At 43.1% G+C, this 25,654-nt stretch overlaps 2 protein-coding genes across 5 annotated transcripts in view; one reads left to right on the plus strand and one right to left on the minus strand.

Moving 5' to 3' along the window:
* LOC112553174 (leucine-rich repeat and coiled-coil domain-containing protein 1-like) overlaps positions 1–25,654 on the minus strand; it is a 176,251-nt gene that overhangs the window by 39,020 nt on the left and 111,577 nt on the right. For all 4 annotated transcript variants that reach the window (XR_003096971.1, XM_025220226.1, XM_025220227.1 and 1 more), the window contains one exon: positions 7,677–7,776. Coding sequence is in view for 3 of the 4 variants with exons in the window: in XM_025220226.1 (XP_025076011.1) it covers positions 7,677–7,776 (100 nt within the window). In the remaining variant the exon portion in view is untranslated. The remainder of the gene's footprint in view (positions 1–7,676; positions 7,777–25,654) is intronic.
* LOC112553176 (FMRFamide receptor-like) overlaps positions 14,730–25,654 on the plus strand; it is a 45,753-nt gene continuing 34,828 nt past the window's right edge. The window contains exon 1 of the mRNA XM_025220230.1: positions 14,730–15,221. The gene's annotated coding sequence lies outside the window, so the exon portion shown is untranslated. The remainder of the gene's footprint in view (positions 15,222–25,654) is intronic.

Raw genomic sequence — 25,654 nt, forward strand, 5'->3', positions numbered from 1 at the left:
TAGCGGCCGCATGTCGACGCCAGTGATTACCTCCCCGTTCCCCCCCAAACCATGGCACACACGACTATAGCTTTCGAGTGTGAAATTGCCTTGGTGGATGTCAGTGAATGGTGGGAGTCCATCGAGGCCTCTCGCATGACAAGCTTGTTCAGCAAGACAGTGTTTGTCTAAAAAATAAATATTGATGCGTGGGAAAGACAGGAACAAAATGAAAACCAACAGTTTCAGCACTTGTACATCCCGGATTCAGCGTATGTTTTTTTGGGAAGTAAGCATAAAAAATTCATAATAATGAAATAAGTACATAAAGGACAAGTGTCAAAAAAAAAAACGAAAAGACAACTCAATTTAAAAAGTCAGTAGCTTCATCACGACCAATGAAAGTAAAGAGAGAGAGAGAGCTGAAGTTAACAATAATGATGTGATAATAATTTTCTGTCGGGACTAAAATGCATATTGAATATTGTGCTTAACATTATTACGCTCGAAGCAAGGCTTCCGACACAGTCATCTCCCTTTGTGCTTGCATTGTCGCACTTTCTGATTGCTTTTAACGCAGACCACTGAGCTTCAATAGCTGTTTACGTGAACACAGAAAAATATGCAAACATCGCCCACAAACAAATAGAACCCACGCAACAAGATTAAAAAAATAAAACTGGGTAGACATGAAATCAGATCAGAAAAGCTGAGAATGACATCTGGAGAAGAAACCTTTCCTGCCTTTCTTCCTCTCAACACAATTTGTCTCTTTCTTTCGCTTCGATATTACAGAGAAGGGGAGGCGATGGCAGAAGAGAAAGGAGGAGATAAAATAAGAAGACAGGTTATGACAGGCATGTGCAGTAGACTTGCTGTTGTTGTTTGGCATATGATTGAGAGCTGCAGCTGTCGGTACCCGGGGTGGTGGCGGCGTTAGTGAGCGGGTACTGACAGGAGAATGTCTGGGTTACCTGAGGTTACCTCAGCAAACAGTCACTAATCAAGTAACGGCCTGTGGTGTTGTGTTCGCCTAAATCGATGTCAGTTCTGGAACTTAAGAAAAAAAAAAAAGGTTTCATCCATGTTAATGGAAGTTAATTCGCAGTCCTATTCTCGGTTTAATAATTGTATTCAAATTAGGAAAACAGTATCCTGTACTGCGGTCAACTGGAAACAAATCCATCAATAACAAAATAGTTTTAAATCATCTTGCAATCATCCAATCTTGAAATCAGGTGTAATGAACGGTGAAGGACACAAAATATTGACCATTGATTCAGTCCCTCGTGGTAGAAACACCGGATGCAGGCAACGTCTGTGTCTTAAACAACAGGTGGGCAAGATCAAATTCTCTGAACGGGTTTTAACTTTGCTTTAGAATATTGAGACATTTCTTGATTGCCTTGCTGATTACAAAAAATGAAACGGTTTTTGTTACAGTATGCGCGTCAACCAAAGATTTATGTGTCGCAGATTGCAGGAGATGACAAGAACAAGAGCCCTCCTTCCCGCGCCCACTTGTCCACACACCTGAAGCTTCCTTCCGCATGCGTGGGTCACGTGGTGTCAGGTGACACGTCAATACCGGATGTTATCTGTGCCACCTCTTCAGCAGCCTCGCACTTTCACTCGCTGTCACGCAAAGATGAGTCAGTAGCTGAAACCAGAGATGCTGTACCGGAAGTGAGATGTCAAGACGGAATCAAGATGCTCATTCTCTAAGCCTTTGACAGACCAAGAGACCCTTAACAAACTAACAAGGTCCCATCGGTTCCGTCTCTCACCTGGTCAGGTGAATGTTCTCACTGCCCACCACACAGACCTGCGGCTTTGCTTCGTGATGTGAGCATGTGCAGTGAAGCAAAGCCGCAGATTTTTTATGTGTGATGACAACAAACATGACCTGACTGGACTGTGATGATGTCCGTGTGCACATCTCCCGCCCTCCATTTAGCTCTTCCGGTTTATCGGGATTAATCTTCATCCACTTTGTTTTAATGTGGAAGTAATCTTTCAGGTTAATCGAAGGAAATGTATGCAAGGTCTTTTGGTTTCTCGTAGTGTTTTCCAATCATTATGGACGAAATTGCAAAATCCCTTTAAATAAACATTGAAGATAATGAGAAGAATTAACTTACAAATGAGAAGGACAATATTTTACCATGTACTTTAAGTCAGATACCAGATTAATACTCCATATGGTCAACCTTCGATTTAACACACCAGCACAATTCTATGAGTCATCAGTGCTCGATATTATTGGAATATTTAATCTCGCCCTGTCTCACAACCCACTCATATTTTTCACAGTGCAAAGACCACATTCTCCTCTGAAAAAATACTTGTCTGTCAAACCACCAAACAGTTCTTGAGTGCTAGTAACAGTCTGCTTGTACAAACCATTGGCACTCCATTACCGCCAGTGTTTCCTGCACAAGAACTCTGACAGAAATTTGCTGATTTCTTCACCAATAAGATTGTACTGATACGCTTGGCTGTGCTGTTGCTCTATCTTCATCTGTGTCAGATACCGTTTACAATGGACCTAAGTTATGTGGTTTCGAACCAGTTAGTAAACAGCTTGTTAAGGAAATTTGACTCAAGACATGTGAACTCGATCCTATTCCATCCTCTTTGCTTGATATCCTGTTACCACATATAACCTATATTATTAATGCTTCTCTCATGCCTGGACACTTCCCTCCAGAGTTCAGGTCGGCTATTGTTTGTCCATTTATAAACTTTTGGTATTCATGATGCTGCTTTGTCCTGGTTTCGATTCTATCTCATAGACTGTGTGTATGAATGGTGTTTACTCAGATGCTTCTGTCCTGAGATATGGTGTCCCGCAGGGATCTGTATGGGGTCCAATACTTTTTATGTTATATATCTCTCATTTGTTTGATGTTATGTCCCGCCATGCCAAGTCATATGTGAGTTATGCTGATGATACACAGCTTTATCAGTCAACTCCATCTACTCAACTTTCTGGACTACTGACACGGACATAGGAATGTATAGATGATATAAAGTTCTGGATGCTCCAAACCAGACTGCATCTGAATGATGATGAGACTGAACTGCTAGTTACTTGTCCAAAGAAATTTCTAAGTCATCCTTCTATGCCTTAGTCTCTGTTTATAAACAACTTAATTGTTCCTTTCTCTATCTCTGTCTGCAGCTTTGGTGTCATTCTCGATCAAAGTTTGATTTTTCATCAGCATATTTCTCATGTCCGAATAAATGCTACCTTGAACTTCGTAGGATCAGTACCATTTGTCATTATCTCACCACTGATGTAACTAAAACTATCATCTGCACATTTGTGCTATCGAGGCTGGACTATTGTAATTTTCTTTTAGCTAGAATTTCCAAGAATCTTCTACACAGACCTTTAAAGGATCCAGAATACCTCTGCTCAACTCACCTGTAGACCATCTAGATACAAACATATATCACCTATCATTCACTCTCTTCACGTGGACCGTGTAGACTACATACTTTCCACTTTGACTTACTCTACCGTTTCTGGTACTGGTCCTCAGTACCTCTCCGAACTCACTCCCATCTGTACACCAGCTCGACCTCTTCGCACCTCCTCTGACACCTAGCTTCTGCGAGTTCCACTAAGACAAAGATGTATGGACAGAGGTCTGTCTCCTACCAACCCACATCATCTTGGAACAGATTATCCATCAGCCTTCGTCAATCCGATTCTATTACCACCTTAAGTCCAAACTTAAGACATATTTTCAGCACAACTTCACTGTGACCCTGTACTGACCATCAGCCTACATACAGTGACTGTATTTACTTTGTGTGTGAGTGTCTGGAGTAGGAGCGAGTGTGTCTTATATGCGACTGTGGGGGTATGGTTGTCGTGATTTATGTAAAGCGGACTGAGCATATCTTTGGAACTATATCAACCCTCATAATTATTATTAATGGTGCACTTAAAGACAAGTAGAATGAGCTAGTTATCAAAACTATGATCACATCAGGTGTGTCAGACTAACCACTGTCTTGTCGAGGTAAAGCTGTGAAGAACTGTTAAGTGTATTGCGCTGCAGTTGCCAGCATCAGTGAGAGCAATGATTGCGGTGTATAGTAAATAATGTAAAGCTGTGATTTTTCACTATAAAGCATGCTTTATTACTATATTTTCCCCCATCTAACTAGTAAACATCCCTAATTTACTCTACCTTGCAATTGCCATCGGCTTCCCACTGCGGTGGCCCTAAAGCTCGTGTGAATGTGGATGTTTCGTCAATTATTCAACGCATGTCGGTGGTTACAGCGCAAGTTAGGGCAAGCCATTCAGCTGAGGGACACACAGGGTATTATAAATTACCGAAACAGTAAATTTTAAAGGGCAGGAAAAAAGTTAATATGATCTGCTTTTCAGATGGTAAATGCTTAAAACCTCGAGAGACGAGATGTTGCTCGCGATATGAAGAGAGAACTTGGTGCTGACAGCAAACTCAACGGTATCTGCGGCCGACATTTGGTATCGGGATTTTCACACAAATGACATGTTTAGTCAGCTCTATATCCCAATATTAATTACATCGTGGGTATTAAAGTGAGACACACACGTGTCACCGCGACGACCAAAAGAACTTACCTACAGTGTCCGCTCCAACGTCTTTGCCGGACTTGGAGACAAGGGATGTAACGGATGCGAGCTGCAGCATCAGGCATTGATTCCGAAGTAACAGTGAGCAGAGGGACCAAGACATATATTAATAAATGTATTAATAATAAATATCCAATAAGCTGTTACACAATTAATCATGCTTTGTTACAGTAACGAAACGTTGGAGGAACAGAAATGTACAGAGTGGAACCAAAAGTGGCTAAGAACTTCTCTTTGATTTCAATCGTTCTTTTAGGAAGCTGAAGTCGTGATGGTCGTGACAGACCGCTACAAACCCAGCCACGCACACAGCCTCATCCCCCGACTTCCGACTACAGCTAAAATCGCTGCTAAAAGCTGATTAAATGTTGTTGTAGGTCACCGACCTTGATGAAATAATCTCATTCGATGTTGCACTGACCGACTTTGGCTTGCATAACATTTAGCCCTCGCCAGCTCTACGGCCTCCAAAAAGTTTCCCATCGTGAATGTAGCTTTCTTGAAATAACAAAAAAATATATGTACACCTTTTGGCAGAGTCGTAATGAAATGTTGAAAGGGGGAAAAAATGATCACCAAAGTCACGTGGCAGAGACACGAGGTTCAGTGGACAAGTGGCCATGTTTGTCTCAGACCGGGTGGTGTGTACCACGGGGTTACTAGCGTAGTTCGTGAGTCGTACACACCACACTCACCTCACGCTGTACTCTCATTGCGGCAGCGACCCCTTGTGGTCCACAGCGGTTTTATTATATTTATAAAAAAAATTATTTTACGAATTTCATTTGCAAGCAGTGATTAACGCTATAAAAGAAGTCCTGAAAGTGATATACACTAGTTAACTACTGAGCAAACTGACAAAAGTAGGTGAACTTCTACCTTATGTGTATAGCGTGTGTTGAAACAAGTAACAAAAATGTTTTTCCAACTTTGACATTACTTATACGGATAGTTTATACCTCGCCACACATTTAGAGCTAGGTCAGATCCCTCTCTAAATTCAGGAAAATTCAGAGACAAGCGACATCAGAATTTCTTTCTCTAGTTTATGTTCCTCTGCTTTCTCCTCATAAAAGATTGCGTGCGTGAGAAAGAGTGATTGAATGTGTGTGTGTGTGGGTGGGTGAAAGAGAGAGGGACGGGTATATAATTATTTACTTTCTACAGAGGGCTTGGATCGGTTTTGTGACCCACTCTCAGCACCTGATATTTGAGGGCTGCACACTCCTCATTGTGATCAGTTTAGGAACCAGCATCCATCCTTCTTCACAACAACTCTTCTTGTCTCCCCTTGACACCGCTTCCTCATGAAATTCTCTGCTCTCGCTCATTACTTGCTTTCACCCTGGAGTGATTCAATAGGTTTAATCTCGCCTGAGCCGTGAGAGCACATAGTGTGTGGGCGAGAGAAGGTGGACTACAGGATAAAAATGTCAAGAAATGTGCAAATCACACACGCCAGTTGCAGCACTACCGACAACAGTCATCATCCCAACAATCCTCTTTCTCCCCGCAGGCACCGTCGTCATCATCGTCATCATCAAAACTCACAAAAGCGAAGGGACATCACTCTCAACATAAACTGATCAGTTCCTCAAACTGACATTCAAACTAGGTCTAGTTTTCCGCTGCTACCATCTTCACTTTTTTTTCGGGGGGTATCTCTAAGTCTCATTTAGTTATCACCCAATAAACAAAAATGATGACCACATCTGCTACATTTTCAAATGAATAAAACTTCTCCCCAAATGGTTGAAGTCCTTCACAAAATGATGAAATGTACCCCCGATATACATAGTGGTTTGGATATTATAGCTTCCAAACTTTTTGAGACAGGTGCATGAAAGTTATTTTGGCCCATGATATATAAATACATAATAAGTTGCTGGATTCTGTACCTCTGGCTAAGACATTGATGGTTTTAGTAGGCTGTAGTAATATAAGGACTTTCCTTGGCCCACCAATAGTTATGCAGAGCAAAACTCAGCTGATGACCAAATATTTCTAGTGCATGCTAAATCAGGTCCACGTACAAAAGCCGGGTTTCATAATAAACTATATTACAAATAAACAATAAACTTCACAAGCAGCAAACACTACAAACCAAGACAGTCTACAAAAGCACCCATTTCAATAAAGTAAATTTTAAATATCGAAAGCTTTTAGTATCTTATGACCCTTCTGTTGTCTTCAAAATACAAATGTCAGAGAAAAGAGAATTCACCTTGCACCTTATGTGTATAAGCAATCACTAAATAAACATTTCATCAGGATTGCTGTGGCTTGTTCATCATTGTATCTCAAATCCCGCTAGTAGTGTCCCTTTAAAATAAAGTTCTTTGAACAATTTCCAACACAAAGTTAGTCAAGGATAAAAGCAGCAGGGTCTCCCCAAAGAACTTAATGGCTCTGTCCAAATAAAATTATGGACACAGTTGCTAAATCCGCACAGGCTTGCTTTGCTGCACAGACACTCCTCCCCTGGCTCTCTCACTTCCTGTGCCCTCCGCCATGAATCTCTCGCCATTAGTGCACTGAGCACACAAACACTAGCACAGGGGAGGGTTTTCTCAATTTCTTTTTAAAGAATCTGTTTTGCCAGTTCAGTCCAGTGCGCATGGCTTCAAGCCCAGTAAAGCTTCACCAAGATACCAATCCGCAGATCGGGATAACTTAAGGCCACAAGTCCACTTCATGTTTACTTATCACCATGTAATGCACGTTTACTGCTCCTCTCCTCCATCCTCACACACGCATGCGCCACGCACTCACACAGATTTGGGGTTGCGGTGACCTCTGGCACCCACTAATAATTATTTGCGGCAGGCCCAGGTCAGATGGCTCCCTGAACCAGAACATGCAGCCACTTCAAAACACTTCAGTGTGCACACACCCGTCTTGGAAGAAACATTGCAGAAAGAAAAACAATTGCAAGACGATCGCTGAGGCAAACTTAAAAAAAAAAAAAAAAAAAAAAAAAAAACAGAGAGAGAGAGATTTGCGGCTTTTGTATCGGAGGGATTTAAGGGAGCGGTAAAGTGGACTGAATGCTACTCACGCTTGGCCTGCACGTCCTTGATATGGTCGGCCAGCCGGCGGGCCGCGTGCTCCGCTTTCCACCGCCTCTCGCGCTCCGTCTCCAGCTCCTTCAGCAGTTGCTGCAACAGACGACAGAAGCATCCCGCCATTACCTGTCTGTCCAAACTGCGGCATCGGCGGCGCCCTGGACACCTTGCTGTGTCCCTCAAATGCTTTTTTAACTACAAGCATGTTACGACCTAATCTGGTATTTGTTTTTCTAAGACCGCCAAGTAAACAAGTGCCCAATGGTCAGAAATTTGACAAAAAATGATTGAAGTTAAAAGCCTTTGAACCCATCCCCGCCCTCTCAACCTGCTCGATTGCTGCTTTAGGAAATGTAAATGATATTTGTTAGTATGTGTCCACCAGTTGCCGAAGATGCTTATACTGAAGTTTATGACAGTTTGCCTGTTGACTAGCAGCGCGCACCAATGGGATGGTAAAGGTTGGGTGGTTGGGGGCCTTAGTTGGACATAACAAGATCAAGGTAATAAAAACTGGTCGTATCAAAGACTTGTGAATTTTTAGTTTTAGCTTAATTTAGATTGGTTCTGGCTCCGAGCTGGGTTTTTTTGTTTTGTTTTTGTTTTTGTTTTTGTTTATTTTTATTTTTTTTGGAAGACTACAGCGAACTACACGAGTAAACTGACAGTGTAAAGAAAATCAAACAAATAAATTTAAAGACAGGTCATCGATTAAATAAATCGTCGATGACTTAAGTGATAGATGAAAATAAATGCGAAGAAAATATTAGAAAAATCAAGATCGGGAATTTTTGTTACATCACATCCTCAGTAAAAATGTTATAAGATTCAATGGAGTATTCTAGAAGATATCTGATTTCAACATCAATTGTCATGTCACCTTTACAAGAAACTGAACTAGAAAATGGCGGCCACAGTTCAAGGCAGGAGGAAATCCGCTGTCAACAAGCCACACCTTTGTTGTGAAGTAGCACAACATTCTGATGACAGGAGTCTGTGCTGGACTGACAAGGTTCAGTCTCCGAGAGTGCTTTTCTTTTCTTTCTCGCCGCCACCAATCATTTTCCCTCATTCATCATCCGCTGTCTTCTTGTAAGCTTCTTGGCTTCACCACTTAGCTGATGGCAGTTTCTACTAATGAGCAGTTCTCCTCCACTGACCTACCCAGCCCCCCGCACAAAGCACACTGTAGCGAATCGCAAAATGTGTTATGTAGGTCTTTACATACCTTCCTGAAAAGTTTTTTTTTTTTAATTTCAGGAAGCTTGACTCGAGGATTATGGCAATGTTCGTATCTACCTATGTGTAAACATCAATTTTCTTTCATGAAATCAACGAACACCTCTCAAAGAACATGACGGACTGATATAAGTTTAAGTAATGAAAATATTCTGCAATTATTATTAAATGACTTTAATTACTTGTGGCATACTGTCCTCATGACAACACAAATGTGACCCATGTGACCCTCAGTTTGTAATGCCTGCCTTAGCCAACACTCGCTGACAACATGAGAAACGCAGGAGGGTAGCTTGGCTCTCTCCTGGTTTGGTCCACAAGCAGGCAGACTTCATCGTTGTGACAAGGTGTTTCAAATCAGGCATCAACGAGGCTAAAACAACGACTAACCCCAAACCGACATTGGCAGCGACTATAAGTGTGTTTTCACGAACCTGAAGTGGACACTGGCACGCTCTTCCACCACCTCCACAACTGCCTTTCATCCTGATGGGATGTAGTCACACTCGCTAGTGCTCATTTCAACACCCGGTCGGTCCATTCCTTTACCTTCGCCATCCAGTTCTCCCGCTGTACTGGACTGTACAACTTCCAGCTGACTGCACAAGCTAATACATCTAAAGCAAGTGTGAGTTTAACCTTACCAGTTCTACGGGAAGAGGTTAGAAAAGCGATAGAAAGTCTAAAGGAGGCAAGTCAGTTGGCGTTGGTGGGAAAGAAACAACAAAGACCCTTACTGCTCTGTGCCAGAAACCCTGGTAACGCAAATTATTCCTCAAAGAACGGACGGAATCATTAGTCACTCCCCTTCCAAAGAAAGAAAGCAGTAAACTGGGCAAAAATACAGAACCTGTGGTCTAGTCGGCCACCCAAGCACAGTGATGCTTAAACCGCATTAACACAACCACTGAAGGACTGCAGGCAGAACAGGCTTGGTGTAGAACAGGTAGGAGCTGACGAGCTCTTCACATATCGCACCTTGATAGAAGAGCTGCTGCAGCACCAGCGACATCTGTTAAACCGTTAGCTGTAGAGTTGAAGCAGTGGTCACGTGACAAGATGGAGGCATGGCGTGGCTGCTGTGAGGCAAGGGACTGGCAGTTGGTCTTTGACAGCTGCTCTGATGACAATGAACTCACAGAAACTGCGACTGCGTATATCCGCTTCTCTGTTGTACAACCAGAAATGATTAAACTATTGGTCAACAATAAGCCACGTATTAGCAAAGACCTTGCGGCTTGCCTTGTTGCCAAGAAGCACGAGTTTATAGAGGGTGGTATGGAAAAGGTGTTAGATGTGAACAAAACAAAACAAAAATCGACAGAAAAGCTGGAAAGCAAAAATTAAATATGAAAACAAGTGGGGATGAAACTAAAGGAAGGGAACGCACGTGAGGCATGGCTGAAATTGGGCAAAAGGACTGGAGGTAGTAGGATGCCCTGCTGTGGGCTGTGCAGATGACTTCAGCAAGTTTCATGCCAGGTTTGGTGCACGTGACTTTTCTCGCATCCCTGAAGTGTTTTGTTCCAGACGCTCGTATTCTATTCAAAGACTTCTCATCTGCTTTCAGTACCATTCAGCCACACTTGCTATTACCTCTACCACTAAACTTTAATACATTGCTGGTGCTCTTGATAAGGGAATTTCTCCGGCACAGGCCTCAGAGGGTCAGATTGGGAGGAACACTCTTGAATACTGTCCTCATCAATACACGCCTCTGATGATCATTGCTGGATGAGGGATTTAAGTGTAAATTTTGTAATTGTATGGTGTATGAGATTTGACTGTACATTGTTTATTACTTATGAGAGCTCCCAACAAACAAAAACTTATTTCTCTGATGTGAATAGAAGTAGATAATGAAGATACATTGTAACACGTCTAGTCAGGACTTGACAACACAGCACCAAAGAAAACTGTCAGGTTCCTCCTCCAAGTCAAGGACACAAAAACAGCAGTTTAAAAAAAAACAAAAAAAAAATATTTTCTTTTGTCAACCAGATTCTTCATAACTTATGCTAGTGGAGCCTCTCAAAGACGCCATACATCAAAGAAAACGCGGCCGCCATGAGACGTCCACATCCACATCCACGCAAATCACTCGCCATCCGCCCAGCTCTTCCGGTCCCCCTCCCCCCACCAAGTACAAATGATTACCAAAAAAAACAAAAACAAAAAAATAGCAAGTAGGTACCGCTGGTGAGCCAGCAGGCGGCCTCCATGTCGTCTGATCGTGATGTTGTCACCTTCAAGCGACTTCAACGACGGCCTGACAGCAACGCCAGCTCGCGTGCTACGAGTGCGTGCTCGCACAACAACGTCGCTGGCGGCTGTCCACTGGTGGAGGATGCAGTCAAGCCCCTTGCCCCACACCCACGATTGTAGACCTTACTAGCACAGGGCATGAGGGGAGGGGTTGTGGGAGGAGAGACTTTCATTCGCTGAAACCAGTGAATAGTTTCATGGACGAATATTCACTTTAGACAGGAACAGCAACCAAGGTACACCTTGCTCCAACGTGGCTGTAGTGAGTGGTCTGATCCTTTGTTACTGACGGCAGTCATACACACACGCACACATTATTATACATATATTGTTTGTTATGGTTATTTGGGAAAATTTCACTCGTACAAAGCAAGTAGTGCGGAGAAAAGGCTTAATATAGAAACAAATGGCAAGAGTGAGTTGAGTTATATCCATGTTGGTCCAGGCATTCGGTTACATGCGCGTCTGTTCGTGTGTGTGGTTGTGACTAGGCCTTTAATGCATGCAACTTCCGCATGTGGTTCAAACTTAAAAATTCGTGTTCATAGAATATTTTATTTCTGGGCAAGAAAGAAAGAAAGAAAAAAAAAAAAACAGACAGATGAACAAACAATCGCATTTTTCTGTGTGCATATGTCCAACTTCAGCATTCTTACGCTCTGTAATGGAGGCTGGACAAAACGTTGTAAAATCTGAAGTTCGAAGCCCAGATTCCCTCTATTTCACGTATGTGATTTGTGGTCGGCAGCTACAACTGCAACCCTACCCTCCATTTGCCCCTACCTCCCCATGAACATTGATCTGTCGACCCTAAGTGACCTCAACCGTTTGCCCACCCCGTGGTACTGCTCTCTCCAGTGAACAGAGAAATCGCATGTGTTGGCCTGCGAGTGGCAGAACATCTTTGACAACATCTCTACCAACATTATGCAAGGCCTCTCTGGCTTTGAGAAAGCAATTCAAATGACTACCGATTTTCACAAACGCGCTTGTCGGTAGTGCCGGCAAGCAGTTTCAATTAATTTAGTCCATCAAAAATCAGCGACAGAAACTTTACTGGGGTAAACGAAGCAGGATCTTTAGAAGGAGTTAGTTATGAGGCTACAGAAATGTACTTTTGATGCTTGATAAGTTTCCTTCCCCCGTATGTGGTAAAGGTAAATGTATGAAAAGTTATATATGCAGAAAACAAAGTTGTATTATATTGTAAACGCTCCCTGTATACTATTGCTGTCTGTGTTGATGATATCTTTCAGTGCGCGCTAATGTATCTCAACAACGGAATGGGATAATCCACCTAGACCTTTGCATCCAGACACACCTTTAATGAACTTATCCCGAAGCTACGTGATAAACAAAATCCTGCAACCAGAAAGCAGTAGTCTACAGGTAAACTATTCCTGGTGGCTTATCCCTATTTTTTTTTTTTTAAATTCACGCCACAAACAGGAAATCCGGTCGTCTTATCCTCTCACAGATAATGCCCCGCATCAAGTTAAAGAAAATGGGATCAAGGGAATAATGCAAGGTCTTCCCTTGGTCAACAAGCATCGTGCCCAGACAAAGGTGTCGGGTGGCCCTGTGGAATAGAAACAGTGTCATCCATCAGGGTGCACACAGAGTAACCAGAGCTCAGATGGAAAAGAAAAGTTGCGATCAACAATGCGTTTATTGTAAATGTCTGATGGTCCTGCTAGCAAGAAATTGTCCATCGACTGAGCGATGCTGGGTGGCCGCATGCCAGGGCCACCAACAAAGAGATGAAAAAAAATGATTACAAGGCGTGGGTGGGTGCTGGAAAGAATCAGTAAAGTATCGTAAGCTGTGAGCACCTGACTGCACTCTTCATCCAACTCGTGACGCACCCTGGACCTCCAACTACGGCCAAGCTCTGTGTTTCTGTGTATGATGATGTCTGTAGACGGGTATTTGGAGAAAAGAAGACTTCATTAAACAGTATCTTGCACTGAGCGTTGGTTGTCAACCGCGGCTGCAAATAATGATATCCTCATAATATTCTGCAAATATGTTGTTCACGTTTTGTAATAAAATCAACCACTATCTAAATGACTGATACATTACAACAAATTTTTAAAGTACGCAATCAATCTCTGATTTCTTTGCCGTCAAAACTCCAATTTCCTCTGTACTTACAGGTCTCCCTAAAGTTTAATTTATAAAAAATACGTGAATCACAAAATCTACAATATTTTATTTAAAAAAGAAATAAAATGAAAACTTTAGGAAACATTTAAACAGCAGTGACGTGAGCAACATCTCACTAAATTATGAACCACATTATAAAACCTAGCTAGAACTTCTATAAAGAGAAAAGTAACATGCTTCTTCAGTTAAAAATGTTGAAGGATGATGACAGCATTTAGTGGTTTTATGGTAAATTAAAAAACAAGAAATACCGCATGCTTACCTTCACGTTGAGGTAAGGGACACAACCATCACAGGTCTGTTTACATTACAGTAGGGTTTGAGGAGAAAACCATTTAACATTCTAGCAGTGTAGAAACCACTTTTATTTATTCGTATCAACGGAGTGTTCAACAATCAATCATAAAACACCCAATATTTACACAAATTTTATCTAAAAATTAAGTGAATATTTATATCCGTGGTGTAAAAGAAACCTTTAAACGTCTCTTCATATCAAGGTAGTGTATTTGAGACAATTAAACTTAGTCATATCAACGGACTAGCAAGGAGAAAAAAACCTTTAAACTTCTTATATTAACAAAGTATTTTGAAGTAAAACATCGAACTTCCGTTTAATTGGAAAAAAAGTATTTAACAGGCGACAACAGCATGTCTGTTGACGGCAATGTAAGAAAATAAAAAGTATATTTACGTCAATGTTGAAAAACAAAAAGTCAGTTTAATCCAGATATTCACCTGAGACCAGGAGATACGGGCAATTACAAACTTATCTAGTTGTCTTTGTACACCTCGTTTATTTTGATTAATGTACTGATCATTTGTAGAAGACACCACGATGCCCAACCTCCAGTGGAGAGAAACTAATCAGATAAGGAATCACGCATGGCGGCTGGAGGAATCCAGGCCGCGACAAAAGGGTTAATCTGGTTTTGGTGGTGATGGGAGAAACGGGAGGTGGTCAAGCCGCCATGCAAAGACACGAACAGGAGACAGGGAGAGGTGGGGTGCCGTGTGGCAACTGCCAGAAAAGATTACAGAAACAACAAGTCGCAGCTTGCCTTTTCTGAGATCGAATTCTCTCGCTCTCTCTCTCTCTCACACACGCACGCACCACGCATGCGCACTGACAGAGACTGGGGATAGATCCCACCCATCTCCTCCTTGGAACCGTTTCATGGTTAGCCTTCTCACAGCTTTTGCAGACCAGCTATGGCGCGCTGTGTCGCCGCCCACCAGCCTGCAACCAGAAGTTGTCTGAGACTTGGCCGAGCACCGCGCCTCTTCGCACGTTGCAAACTTTTTGTTGCAGGTCAACCGCGCAACTTATAAACTGCGGCCACACTTCACTCCGCCATTGTTCACCTCTTGTCGTCGAGGCCGACAGTCACCTGCTGCACGCCAACTGTGTCGCAGCAACAGGTGTAAGGAGCTTGAAAGTTCGACAGGTGTCGATGATTGTTCTCGGTAACTGACCTCCTGACAAGCATCAGTTGACAAAAAAGAGTTACACAGGTTTGCGCCTGTCACGTGCCTCGCAGGTAGCCTGTGGTGATCCAGAAAGGGTCTCAGACTTTCTCTCATAGTAGTTAATACCCGAAAAAAGCAAAGTCCAGACCTTTGGTGCTGTAAGAGGCAACAAGAAAGGGACATTACATCAGGAAGACGCTCTGCTAGAGCTGTTTGTGTTGCTAGAGGCAACCAGAAGGTGACGTCACACCAGGAAAGCAGCACAGGGCCCTGTTTCATCCACTAGACCGAGTGGACAAGGGCAGTCTCCGTGTCCAGCCCCTGTCGCCACGCCGCTCGCTCATCCCACGAGGCTGCTGCTGGTAGTCGCGGACCACTGACCACCCGCCAGTTCACAGGTAGGTCGCATGCTCAAGCTGGTGATGACGATTGTGCAAAATGTTCTTAGGTTCTGTTCGGTTTCCTGTATATATTTAAACAGACTGCCCCATGCCAGCTGTCAATTCTTTCGTTACTCTTTCGGTGTTCGCTGTGCAACCTATGAGATCTGAGTTTATAATATTTATGTTCTGTTGTCTAACACTATCTTTTTGTTTGCTTGTTTTGTTTGTTTGTTTTGTTTTCCTCCCTCTACACTTTCTATTCTTTCTTTTAGGGAGGAACTGTTTTAGTTGGAGTCTAGTTATTGTCACTGCTAAAATGTACATCTTTGCCATCTCCTTGTGACCTAACACGCCCATTTAACATTGTTTGTCTGATATCCCAGCACTCGGTTACTTATTCACACTTTATAAAAAAAAGTGAGCGTTTTATTTTTCCAATGCTATTCTTAGCATTTTCGAGCTTATTTGCTCTGCCAGGTCGCCTCACTACACACTATACACGGTCTCTTTTACAGTATCTAAATGCTAAAACAAAATAATTAATGTCGAGTTGTTATATGGTATGATAAGTAAGGAATGTTGTTATATATTATTACTAAGCCGAGTGTATGGCATGGTTGGTAGAGTTTTCCACTGCACTCGATCTCGCCAGGTTGCACAGGTCAAGGGTCACACAATCAGAACCTCTGTTTCATATCAGGATCGCACACACGTCGCTCTGGCTTCCCATGATTCCCGGAGTAAAAACACTTTTATCGTGGCTAAAGGTGCCATCAACACCGATATTTACAATGTTTCCACAGAATGCCAGGCATTCCTGTGTGATGTAGTGTGACAGTTCCCAGAGAGGCAAGACAATGATTGAACACGAGAATAGGGATGACAGGGGTAACGATGTCAAAGTAAGAGCAGACCCAGAATAGTCTGTGCAGGGTGCACCACAGCTACCCCGGGTTTTTACCACGTGGCCTCACTCTCTTCTGATGAAGCACAGCTTTTTAAGAAACGCTAATTGCTTCATGGTGTGAAATGTTGGAAGAGGATGTTTGGGTTTTCTTCTGTTTCGCTGTCTGGCAGTCTACTTCTGGAAGGAACCTCATACCCGACATACCGATGACCCCTCATGTTCGTACCTCAAAGAAATGTTTTTGTGTGCACACATCTCTATGTCAGCGCACGACAGACACACCAGAGCCCCGAGGTTTTATGACACCGCCGTGGATGTCACAACAGTGAGCTGCAATCACTTACCAACCATTCCCCTAAATAGCACGCCCACTCCTTTCTTCCTCTTTCTCTTTATCCACTTAGTGCCGTCTGATGACCCGAGACATTAAAGATTTCATGCCATGTCACTTACTGACATCTTCACTACACTCCTCCCTAAACAGCATCATCCACAAGATCTTACCCACCTTCTGGCTGTTCCTAACAAATGTAACTGAAGAATAGTTCGACCAACGGAAGTTTGTTACAACTAAAGTAGACAAACTTTCATAATACGCATGGTGTGGTGACTAAAAAATTTAAAATTTCCTGTTGAAACTAACCCTTGCCCAACTTAGCAATATTATCCTCTTTATACTTTATTTTTTATTGTTAAAATTATCAGGACAAAGGGCCCCAACAGGGGGGAACGTTTCCTATTGTCGCCACAAAGGAGAAGTAGGGTGAATTTGATAGCAGGGTGCACGGTGCATGCAGGTTTCGGGTGGGCGGGTGGTCAGCTGAATGCAAGCTATGACGAGGCCGACAGCGACCCCCCTGCACATCAGCGTGCCCCTAGTTTTTACCCCTGTGAACCCTTTCCACCCTCTCAGGACAATGCCTTTCCGGGCGATGAATGGGTCTTGGTGAGCCGACGCCACTGCAACAGGTGGGACGGTCTGTAGCCAATCGCCAGCAAGTCCTTTCAGGTCCCAGACCAGGTGATACGCACCTCCCCGCGTCGTGTTTGGAGAAAAACAAATAACAAGCTGCTGTGATGTGCTAGACAAAGAGTAGGGTGGTCGTCCAGATGCTGCAGCAAACATATTTTCCAAGCTCCTAAAACAATGTTCAAGGACAGCAATAGTCCGCACGCACTCGCTAACTCCCTCCTGCACTTCTCCCTCCCTCTACGCCAACGCAGAAGGCATGAACTGAGAGCATCAAGGGCTGAAAGAGAACAAGCCCGATGCTAACTCCAATCCAGCCATAATTGAGAAGCCTTGCGCACGATTGTGGGGCTGAGAGTCGTGATGGATGCAGCGCCCGACTGATTACACACACCGGGCCACCACGCTCCCAGCTGCTGTCGGCCATAAACGGCGCTCTGGTCAGCAAACACCTCCACACAACCTGCCTGGGGATAGGTAAATACAGACTTGGCATCTGTTCGTGTCCACAGATGACACAACAACTCATTCACGCACGCACGCCCTAGACAGGTGCAAACATCCACCCGTATATACCCGCGCGCGCACATGGCGGCGGATGCAGGACGTAGAATTTGTATGGAATACAGGAACTGAGATGGGTTTTTGGTGAATACCGGAAATTAGCATGTATGATTTTGGTCCATGCGACATCTTGCACATATTGGAGAGTGTGTGTGTGTGACTTGCGTGCAAAAGTGAAAGTAGGGGAATGCGTGTGTTTCGTACATGTCGGATGTGCATAAAGAGAAAATAACCGACTGCGTGCCGAAGACGTTGTGAATAACAAAGATCAAAGTCAACGGACACAGTTCAGAAGGCAGAGGGCAAGAACAAACTGACCCGGAATACGACCCTGCCATTTCGTCTCGCAGCTTTATCGCCTTTCTTGTTTCTTCTGGCACGCGCAGTGCGAATGTATAAAACTAGCTCTGCAAATGTATAATTTATGATAAGACGGTTACGACCTTTAGATGAACCCTCTTTCAACCTGTCTTCACGCGCAGTTTTACAGGGTCTCGCTATCCTTGATGCCTCTCATGTGACAATCAAGCATGGCCGTTACAATCTTTATTTAATAGACGTGTGAGTGGTGTCCCTTCCAGGAAGGCAGCATAGCCGCAATTTTTGTAATTTTGATTAATTTGTTGTGTTTTTGGTGCCCATTGTACAGGCCAGTGCTTTTTTCTTCTCTCTTTCCAAGTCGTCACTGCTTTGATATTTATATTCCCTTTATCATTGTAATCATCATCTCGAAATCATAACAACGCAGCAGCATGAGAAATTTTAGTGATACCTCTACTTTGTAAACAAGTTATTTAAATATCCTTTACTATCTGTTTATACTTGTGATTCATTCAAATTTAATGAAAATTAAAAGTAATTGTTATTCCTTCGTTCCTCCTTTCATTCATTCTTTTATTCAAGCTAGTTTGTGTAAATACCTTACAATACTGGCTCGCACAATGCATGAGAAATTCGAGGGATCGCTGTAGTTTGTAAATAAATTGTTTAAATGTCCTCTCATAAAATGTACTTTAATATCAGATTACACCTCTGTGATTTTGTCTCCATCTAAATGTAATGAAATGGCAATATTCATGTAACCACTCAGTGCTGTCAGACCTAAGACCACGGCACTGTCGTCTGACTTATTAAAACTAAGGAGCTAAAAGGAAAAACAAGACAATCCTCAGGTGCGCACGTCACATTACTACACAAAACAATTTAAACACTAAAGAGTTTCTCAAGGCAAAAATAAATCACAGTGAAACTCTAGCAAAAAATGTTTTCTGATTTTTTCGGCTAATTTGATTTGTTACCGAGTTACCCGTAATCTGACCAGTTTATTCTGTTACGATTTTTTTTTTATCTTTTGTTGTTTTGTTTGCTTTTGTCGGTGGATGCTTCATCATTCAAGTCTTGGAATCGAACATGTCTGTGGATGTGATTTGCGTGCAAGCCTGTCAGTCATTAGATTGTGGCGGCAAACATTCTCCTCTTGGTTTCTCTCGTCAGCTGCTTTCAATGGTTTTAGCTTGGCTTTGGTGAGGCCTTCGTGTCAGCTGTTAGGCCGAGGTTTCCACCTCCACATGGATCTTGTTATTTGCAATAGCTGTCTGTACTCTCCTTTAAACACTTTGCCATGGTTATGTGTAAACAGTTTTGTTTAGACTTTATGGATAATCTTCATCACAGCGGTCGCACTCTTACCATTCCCAGCTGTAGTCTTTATCATTCACGTTTACCATGGTCAGCTGTAGTCCATATCACCAATGTTTACCATGGTCAGCCGCGATCTGTATCGAGCCTGTTCCTGCCTCCTCGAGTCCCCCTAACAAAGCTCAGTGTCACGGCCCCCGCACCTCAGCACGAGGACATTAATCTTCTTGAGACACCGAATCGATTCCAGCAGATTAATGCCTTGAAATTGGATAAGGCTTACCTGGCAACTTAATTACTTGGCTACAATTTTTCTTTAGCTGCATCTCTACCCTCTCTCTCTCTCCTTCCCTCTTTTTCTGGCTTGCTGGAAGCTGATCCCATAATCTTCCACCCACCAACCACCCATCCCGCACACAAACAATTCCAGGCAGGACTATTTGTCACTTAGACTGCTTTGTACCCATTTCTTTATATCGTCTATAGGAAATATTGAACAACATCCGTAACATCTCTCTACTCCGGTGTCGGTCCCTACTATCTTAGTGCCTCATAACAAGGGCTTCAATACGAACCTTAAAAGTGTCAGGGAATATTTCCGACAAAAAGTAAGGTAGGTCTCCCAAATGTCAACAGCCACTTGACATGACAGTATAAAAATCCACGTGGCTTATATCTGCTCATAGATTATCTTTGTATTGTTAATCTGAAAAAAGGCTCATTCTAGCACAATTTACCTCAACATAACTCTTCCCAATCCTGAACACCTGCTACAGTTGGTTGATGTCGATGTCTTGCTTACAAGTTCATGTGAAAAAACTGCTGTGTTCAAAGATCCACCGAGATGAGATGCGGAATTCGGGCACCAACAAGAAATCAAAGAAGACGAAAAGTGTTTCTCTGAGGTTTACGAGAACCTCCGGGCCGCGGTAGATGCGTGGCGAGGGCGGTCCTATCGACTGCGTGGCACGCGCCAGTGGACACGGTGGTCTCCCAGACCTGACACACGATGTTGCGCACGCCAGGCACGTCCTCGCAATGCAACCGTCCTGCTCTTCTGTAATGGGCAGGAAAATGATTTTCGCGGTCGAATCGGAGAGCCCGGTTTTATTTTTCGCCCTCCATCACAGTCCGCGAGAAACCACTTTGGAGAGAATCGATTACAAGGCTGGGGGCGAATGAGAAACCACGAGAAAGGGGTGAGAATGGAGGGGGAGAAAGATGAAGGGACGGTCACAGTGTAACGGATGAGAGACAGAGGGGCGGCCACAATTTAAAGAATGAGAGATGGAGATGCTGCCACGGTGTACAGGATGAGAGATGTAGAGACGGCCACAGTGTAAAAGATGAGAGATGGAGAGACGGCCACAGTGTACAGGATGAGAGATGGAGAGACGGCCACAGTGTAAAAGATGAGAGATGGAAAATGTGGTCTGAATGGCGGTCTGCAATCAAAACGAGGCTGGAAAAGACAGACAGAAGAAGGGGTTGGGTCGAAGGCGAGAAGTAGGGGCGACAAAGCTTCCCTCAATATGGAATAGCGCAATCCTGCCAGTAATCCACTTACGGCAATACCATTTCTCAAATTCAATCATTTCTTGGTTTCCCACAATCCCCTGGCTGACTCCATCGGCAAGAGCGGCCCTCGTATAGGTCAGCGGAAAATACCTTCGGAGCGGGAAGTGTTTGGACACAAACAAACCATCTGCACGACAAACTGACCCAGCTGATGACATTGTCCTCGCAGAATTCTTGCACACAGGAGGCAGCAGCAGTCAGATCCCTAAATATTCACGAAAACCTATTCGGAGATCACTATTTAAATTAAACACTACACTGCATCAAACCTCGACATGGGTGTCAACTAATAACGGGCGTTTTAACTATTAACGAGCGTTTTCCTGAACAGTTACATAATTTTATAAACAAATAAGATTATGAAAGCCCGACCTGTGAACAAGAGCAAGCCAACCTCCACAGAAATGTCCTCAGTCTTCCCGCCCAAGTGTTAATTTGATAACCTGGCTTAAGTGGATTAACAGTCGCAAACGGTTCAACTCCACTTCGCGATATTTATAGGCGTAAGTGCAGGTGGATACTGATAATAATGTTCTGTCTTGCGAAGGGTGAGTCCCGGGAAATGCAGGATGGAGAGATTTAGTTCACCTTCAGGGAAGGAAATGCATGCACAAAGCGTGAAATAAGGAGCAGGAAGCGAGGGCTGAGGACTAATGAAGCTGAAAGTAGCCCAATACCAGGGCGGAGGGATTTACTTGGTCCTGGTGTAGGCGTGCCTTTCTCCGGCTTACGAAATCCATGGAGCCTCGACTTCACCAGACATCATTACAACTTCGTGTCCTGATGTCACTGAATATTACCATTGCCTCCACTTCACCAGACATCATTACAGCTTTGTGCTACGATGTCGCTGGACATAACCGCAGCCAGGGATCTACTGGTCGACAGATTATTATAGAGCTGTCAAGTTAGTATACGAGAAATGGATTTATTTTAAGATTAACACAAACCTAGTGTATTAATCATTCAACTTATTTCTTAAGTTAGTGAAGAGGGATAACGAGTACCGTTGATGTCAGAAAGATATCTGCTGCAAGAAGCTTACTAACTTCTTCTGAGCTAAGCACGTATTTTGTGAATTTTACTAGACGCATATTGATTAGTTGATTTGGTTAGTGACCTTTCCTCTCAGAGGAGAACATAGTTAAAAATATGACGAAGACACTCCTTAACGATCTGTCCCTGTACGAGTGTGCGTCATCGCTGGTCGTGAAGCTGCTGCGGTAATTATCAGTGATGAGAACAAGCGGCGCCTGGAGTCGAGGGCTTGATCTTCACCGTGAAATATGGACAGACGACTGAAGGGTAGGAAGAAAAGCGCTGAAATTACTTCAACGGAACCCAAAGCAAAAAGTCCTCAAAGGGGTCGTAGGTCACTGCTGCCAGGTCTCTAGAGAAATAGAGGTGGGTTGTGGGGGTGAAAACAAAGTAGGAAAGCAATTGTTTTGCACCCTCCTCCCAACTACATGAAAGCTCGAAATGGGCAAAACTGCAAAAAGGTGGTTAATGGACACAGGTATTTGATAATAGGGACAAAGCTAAAGCTAATATCTGGCTTAAAGGTCAACAGAAAGAATACCGAAGTGATGAGAATCAACAACAAGCAGGAACTCCCAATCCAATTTCAAGGGGAGAACATCCTGGAAACAGATCGCTTTGTGTATCTGGGGAGCATTGTCAACAAGAACGATGGAGCCGACGATGACATCAAAAGCCGCATCAACAAGGGCAGGCATGCTTTCAACAGGCGTCTCTGCCTTCATTTTATGTGCCTCACGCGCACGTGCTGTGCGCAGTAGCGACATCATCCGGTTGATAACAGGTACTCGGGCTTGTAACTATAGGAGGGTCGTGAATGCAGTGCTACAGATCAAGAAGTTGTATGAAAGCAGCACTCTTGTTACACACTATAAAAATATTGCTTTCAAAGACATACCAAAGATGCAGTATTTCTATCGTCTGCTATTATGACTATACAATTCCACACAAGTCCACTAAGAGAAGAATAAAATGCCCGATAACATGACGGAAGGACGAGAAGGAACAAAAGGTTTCCAACAGCAAAAACCTCCTATCGACCTGATCTGTCCCCAACCTCAAAAGACAGCCAGGCGAATTACAAAAAAAAAAGGAGTCCATTTGAGGTTAGTGCCAAGATTAAGTTAAAAAAATCCAAAGCTTGCAACTCTCTAATACCTACTTCGTTTTAAATTCTGCTTTTTCAGCATCACTGATCGAGCATCGCTCGATAACTTTTTTAAGAGGCGACAACAGCGTTCCTGCGTCCATTAGAGGCTCGTGTTAAGCGGCCAGCCCCTTCTCACACAGGTCCACAGAGAGATGAGTGTGTCAGGGAAGGCGGGATGCGAACGCTCGTACATCACAGCCCCGCTAAACTCATCGATTTCCGCTTCCCTAACGAGCGAGTCGTCCTCGTGACCAAGCATGGCTCTTGTTTCGCGGGTCTTCACGCAGGCGCTCGTCGATAGCTCGCAAAAAGGGTTGTTTTTGGTTTTTTTTGACGGGAGGGTGGCTTCAAATGTGAAGTGGCTTGTTACCACGTTTGATGACCACAACCAAAAGGGTCTTACATTAAAAAGATTTTACAAAATAACGATGTTTGAAGTGGAAAAAAATCTATTCCAAAAATGATAAATATCCCTCACTGTTCAATGTTTCGTTTCAAAAGCGAATTCAGATGAAAAACAGTTTCGTCACAATGCGTTAGATGTGTCAAACGAAACCTGTTTGGTACAATGTTCAATACTTTGTGTCATGATACATCAGGTTTACAATCTGACAGAAGTTTTCCAACGCTGATGTTTATTGCGTTTGCTGTTGAGAAAGAACAGGCAAGAGTTGTCCGAACAAGGAATAGTTATCTGTCTTCCCCAAAACCAGCAAAACAATCAGTCATGCAGTCAAGATGCTCAGCCATGGGTTAGACACACGGTCAGTTAGTCAGGGAGGCGGGCAGGCAGGTGGTGTGTCATCTCTAGCCCCGCCTGTCTTCCCCATCAATGGCGCCCACCTTCATCTGTTTTCAGACCCCCACAAAATGTAGGTGTCACTTGTTAGCATGGTTAATTAACTCGCTTACAATGGGGACTTCCTATGGACACCACTCTGCACTGATGGCCTCCATTCTTGTAAGTCTCGTCTACAGCGAGTTATAAAGACAACACCTCCATCATGTCCCTGGTGAGAGCCAGCCATCGGCAACTTACTCATGCGTGACTCTTCCCCAACATGGATAGGGAATTAGCAGGTGAATGTAACCCGAAAGATAAACAAATTTCTATTCATGGGTAACTTGATCAAAAGTTTACCCTCCCTCCTTTCTCCCTCCCTTCCGAAAAAAATGGTTGGGGTGGATTTCGCATGAGTCGTTCGGTAATGTGTGTGTGTGTGACAACTGTCAGATTATGAATTTATCACACAGCATGAGCATGTATCACACAGCATGAGCATGTAAGAACAGTACGATACCATCATAATGATCCACGTTTTTATGTTATCTCTTGAAAAAATAATGTGATCGTCTATGTTGAATTGGATCAATCACGGTCCTCAACATTCCCTAGAATGTTATTAGAAGGAGGTTATCTTCGATGCAAAAAATAAAAAAAAATTAAAAAAAAAACAATCCCAGGCCATTTACTTCTGAATGGCCATCATCTCTCTGTGATAACCACAAGTATTACAGCCCTCGGCTCTTTTATAGACGGGATGGCATGACAGAGCCTTTCACAACAATCCTTTCAAAATGGTTTGATTGTTTCACGTACCATCAGTCCTTTTTGTCTCCTAATAAATTTATAGTGAAAATCTTTTGAGTGCCTCGTAGGTGATAGTATTATAGTCCTTCTCACATAATGGGGAGAACACCGTGAAACTTGCCACGCATGACAGACAATGTGTTTGTCAAGTGTAAATAAACCTTACAGCCAACGCAGTCAGCTGAGAGATTCGTTAAAAAAAAATATATATGAATGGATACATGATGATTTACTAGGTAAGGTACAGAAATGTGATTCCAACCTCTTGAGACCGAACAAATAAAAAAAGAAGACATACAGAAACAGCTCACTTGATTTGCTCAAGCCAGCAGTTTGTGAATTAGCCTTATCAGCGACGACAGCGCCACACAGTTCATTAGCACGTGGTTGTGGATGTGGTTTTTACTGGAGTGAGAGAGCAACCTCTAACGAGCATCCTGGGAAGGGAATGTCGGGACGGGTTGTCGAATCAAATCGAATAGCAGAAGTGTGATATCGCATTTGACTTTGTCCATTTCTAGTGCATTACATACAGATATACTGCAACATGTGTTGTATATACAAAGCATACAATTATACGAATCAGGAACGTGTGTGTATTATATTGTCTATTAGATGACACCTATATAGGCACAGAAATACTACATGCTAAAGATCAGAAGCTCACGTACTGTACCTAAGGGTATGGACTTTTATTAAAGAGACACCTACTCCAAATCTGATTAAAGCATTTATAATGTTGACCTTTTTTTTTTTTAGTACAGATGCTGACTATCAGTAAAAGATCTCAAGGAAGTATAGAATTGATATCGCTCATTGGAAAATAAAACTTTTTTTTTTACTAACAAGAATAATCCTGATGCTAACAGTCTTGAAGGACGGGTTGTGAGGATGAAATGTCAGAATGGGTTGTCAAGATGCAAAGGTTGTCAAGACTCCTCATTGTCCTCCTTTCCTTATCCTTTCCACCCATCCGTTGCCGCACTTGTCCGTTGATTACTATTCCAACTAA

This window comes from Pomacea canaliculata, linkage group LG12, assembly GCF_003073045.1.
Source record: "Pomacea canaliculata isolate SZHN2017 linkage group LG12, ASM307304v1, whole genome shotgun sequence".
Classification (NCBI taxonomy): domain Eukaryota; kingdom Metazoa; phylum Mollusca; class Gastropoda; order Architaenioglossa; family Ampullariidae; genus Pomacea; species Pomacea canaliculata.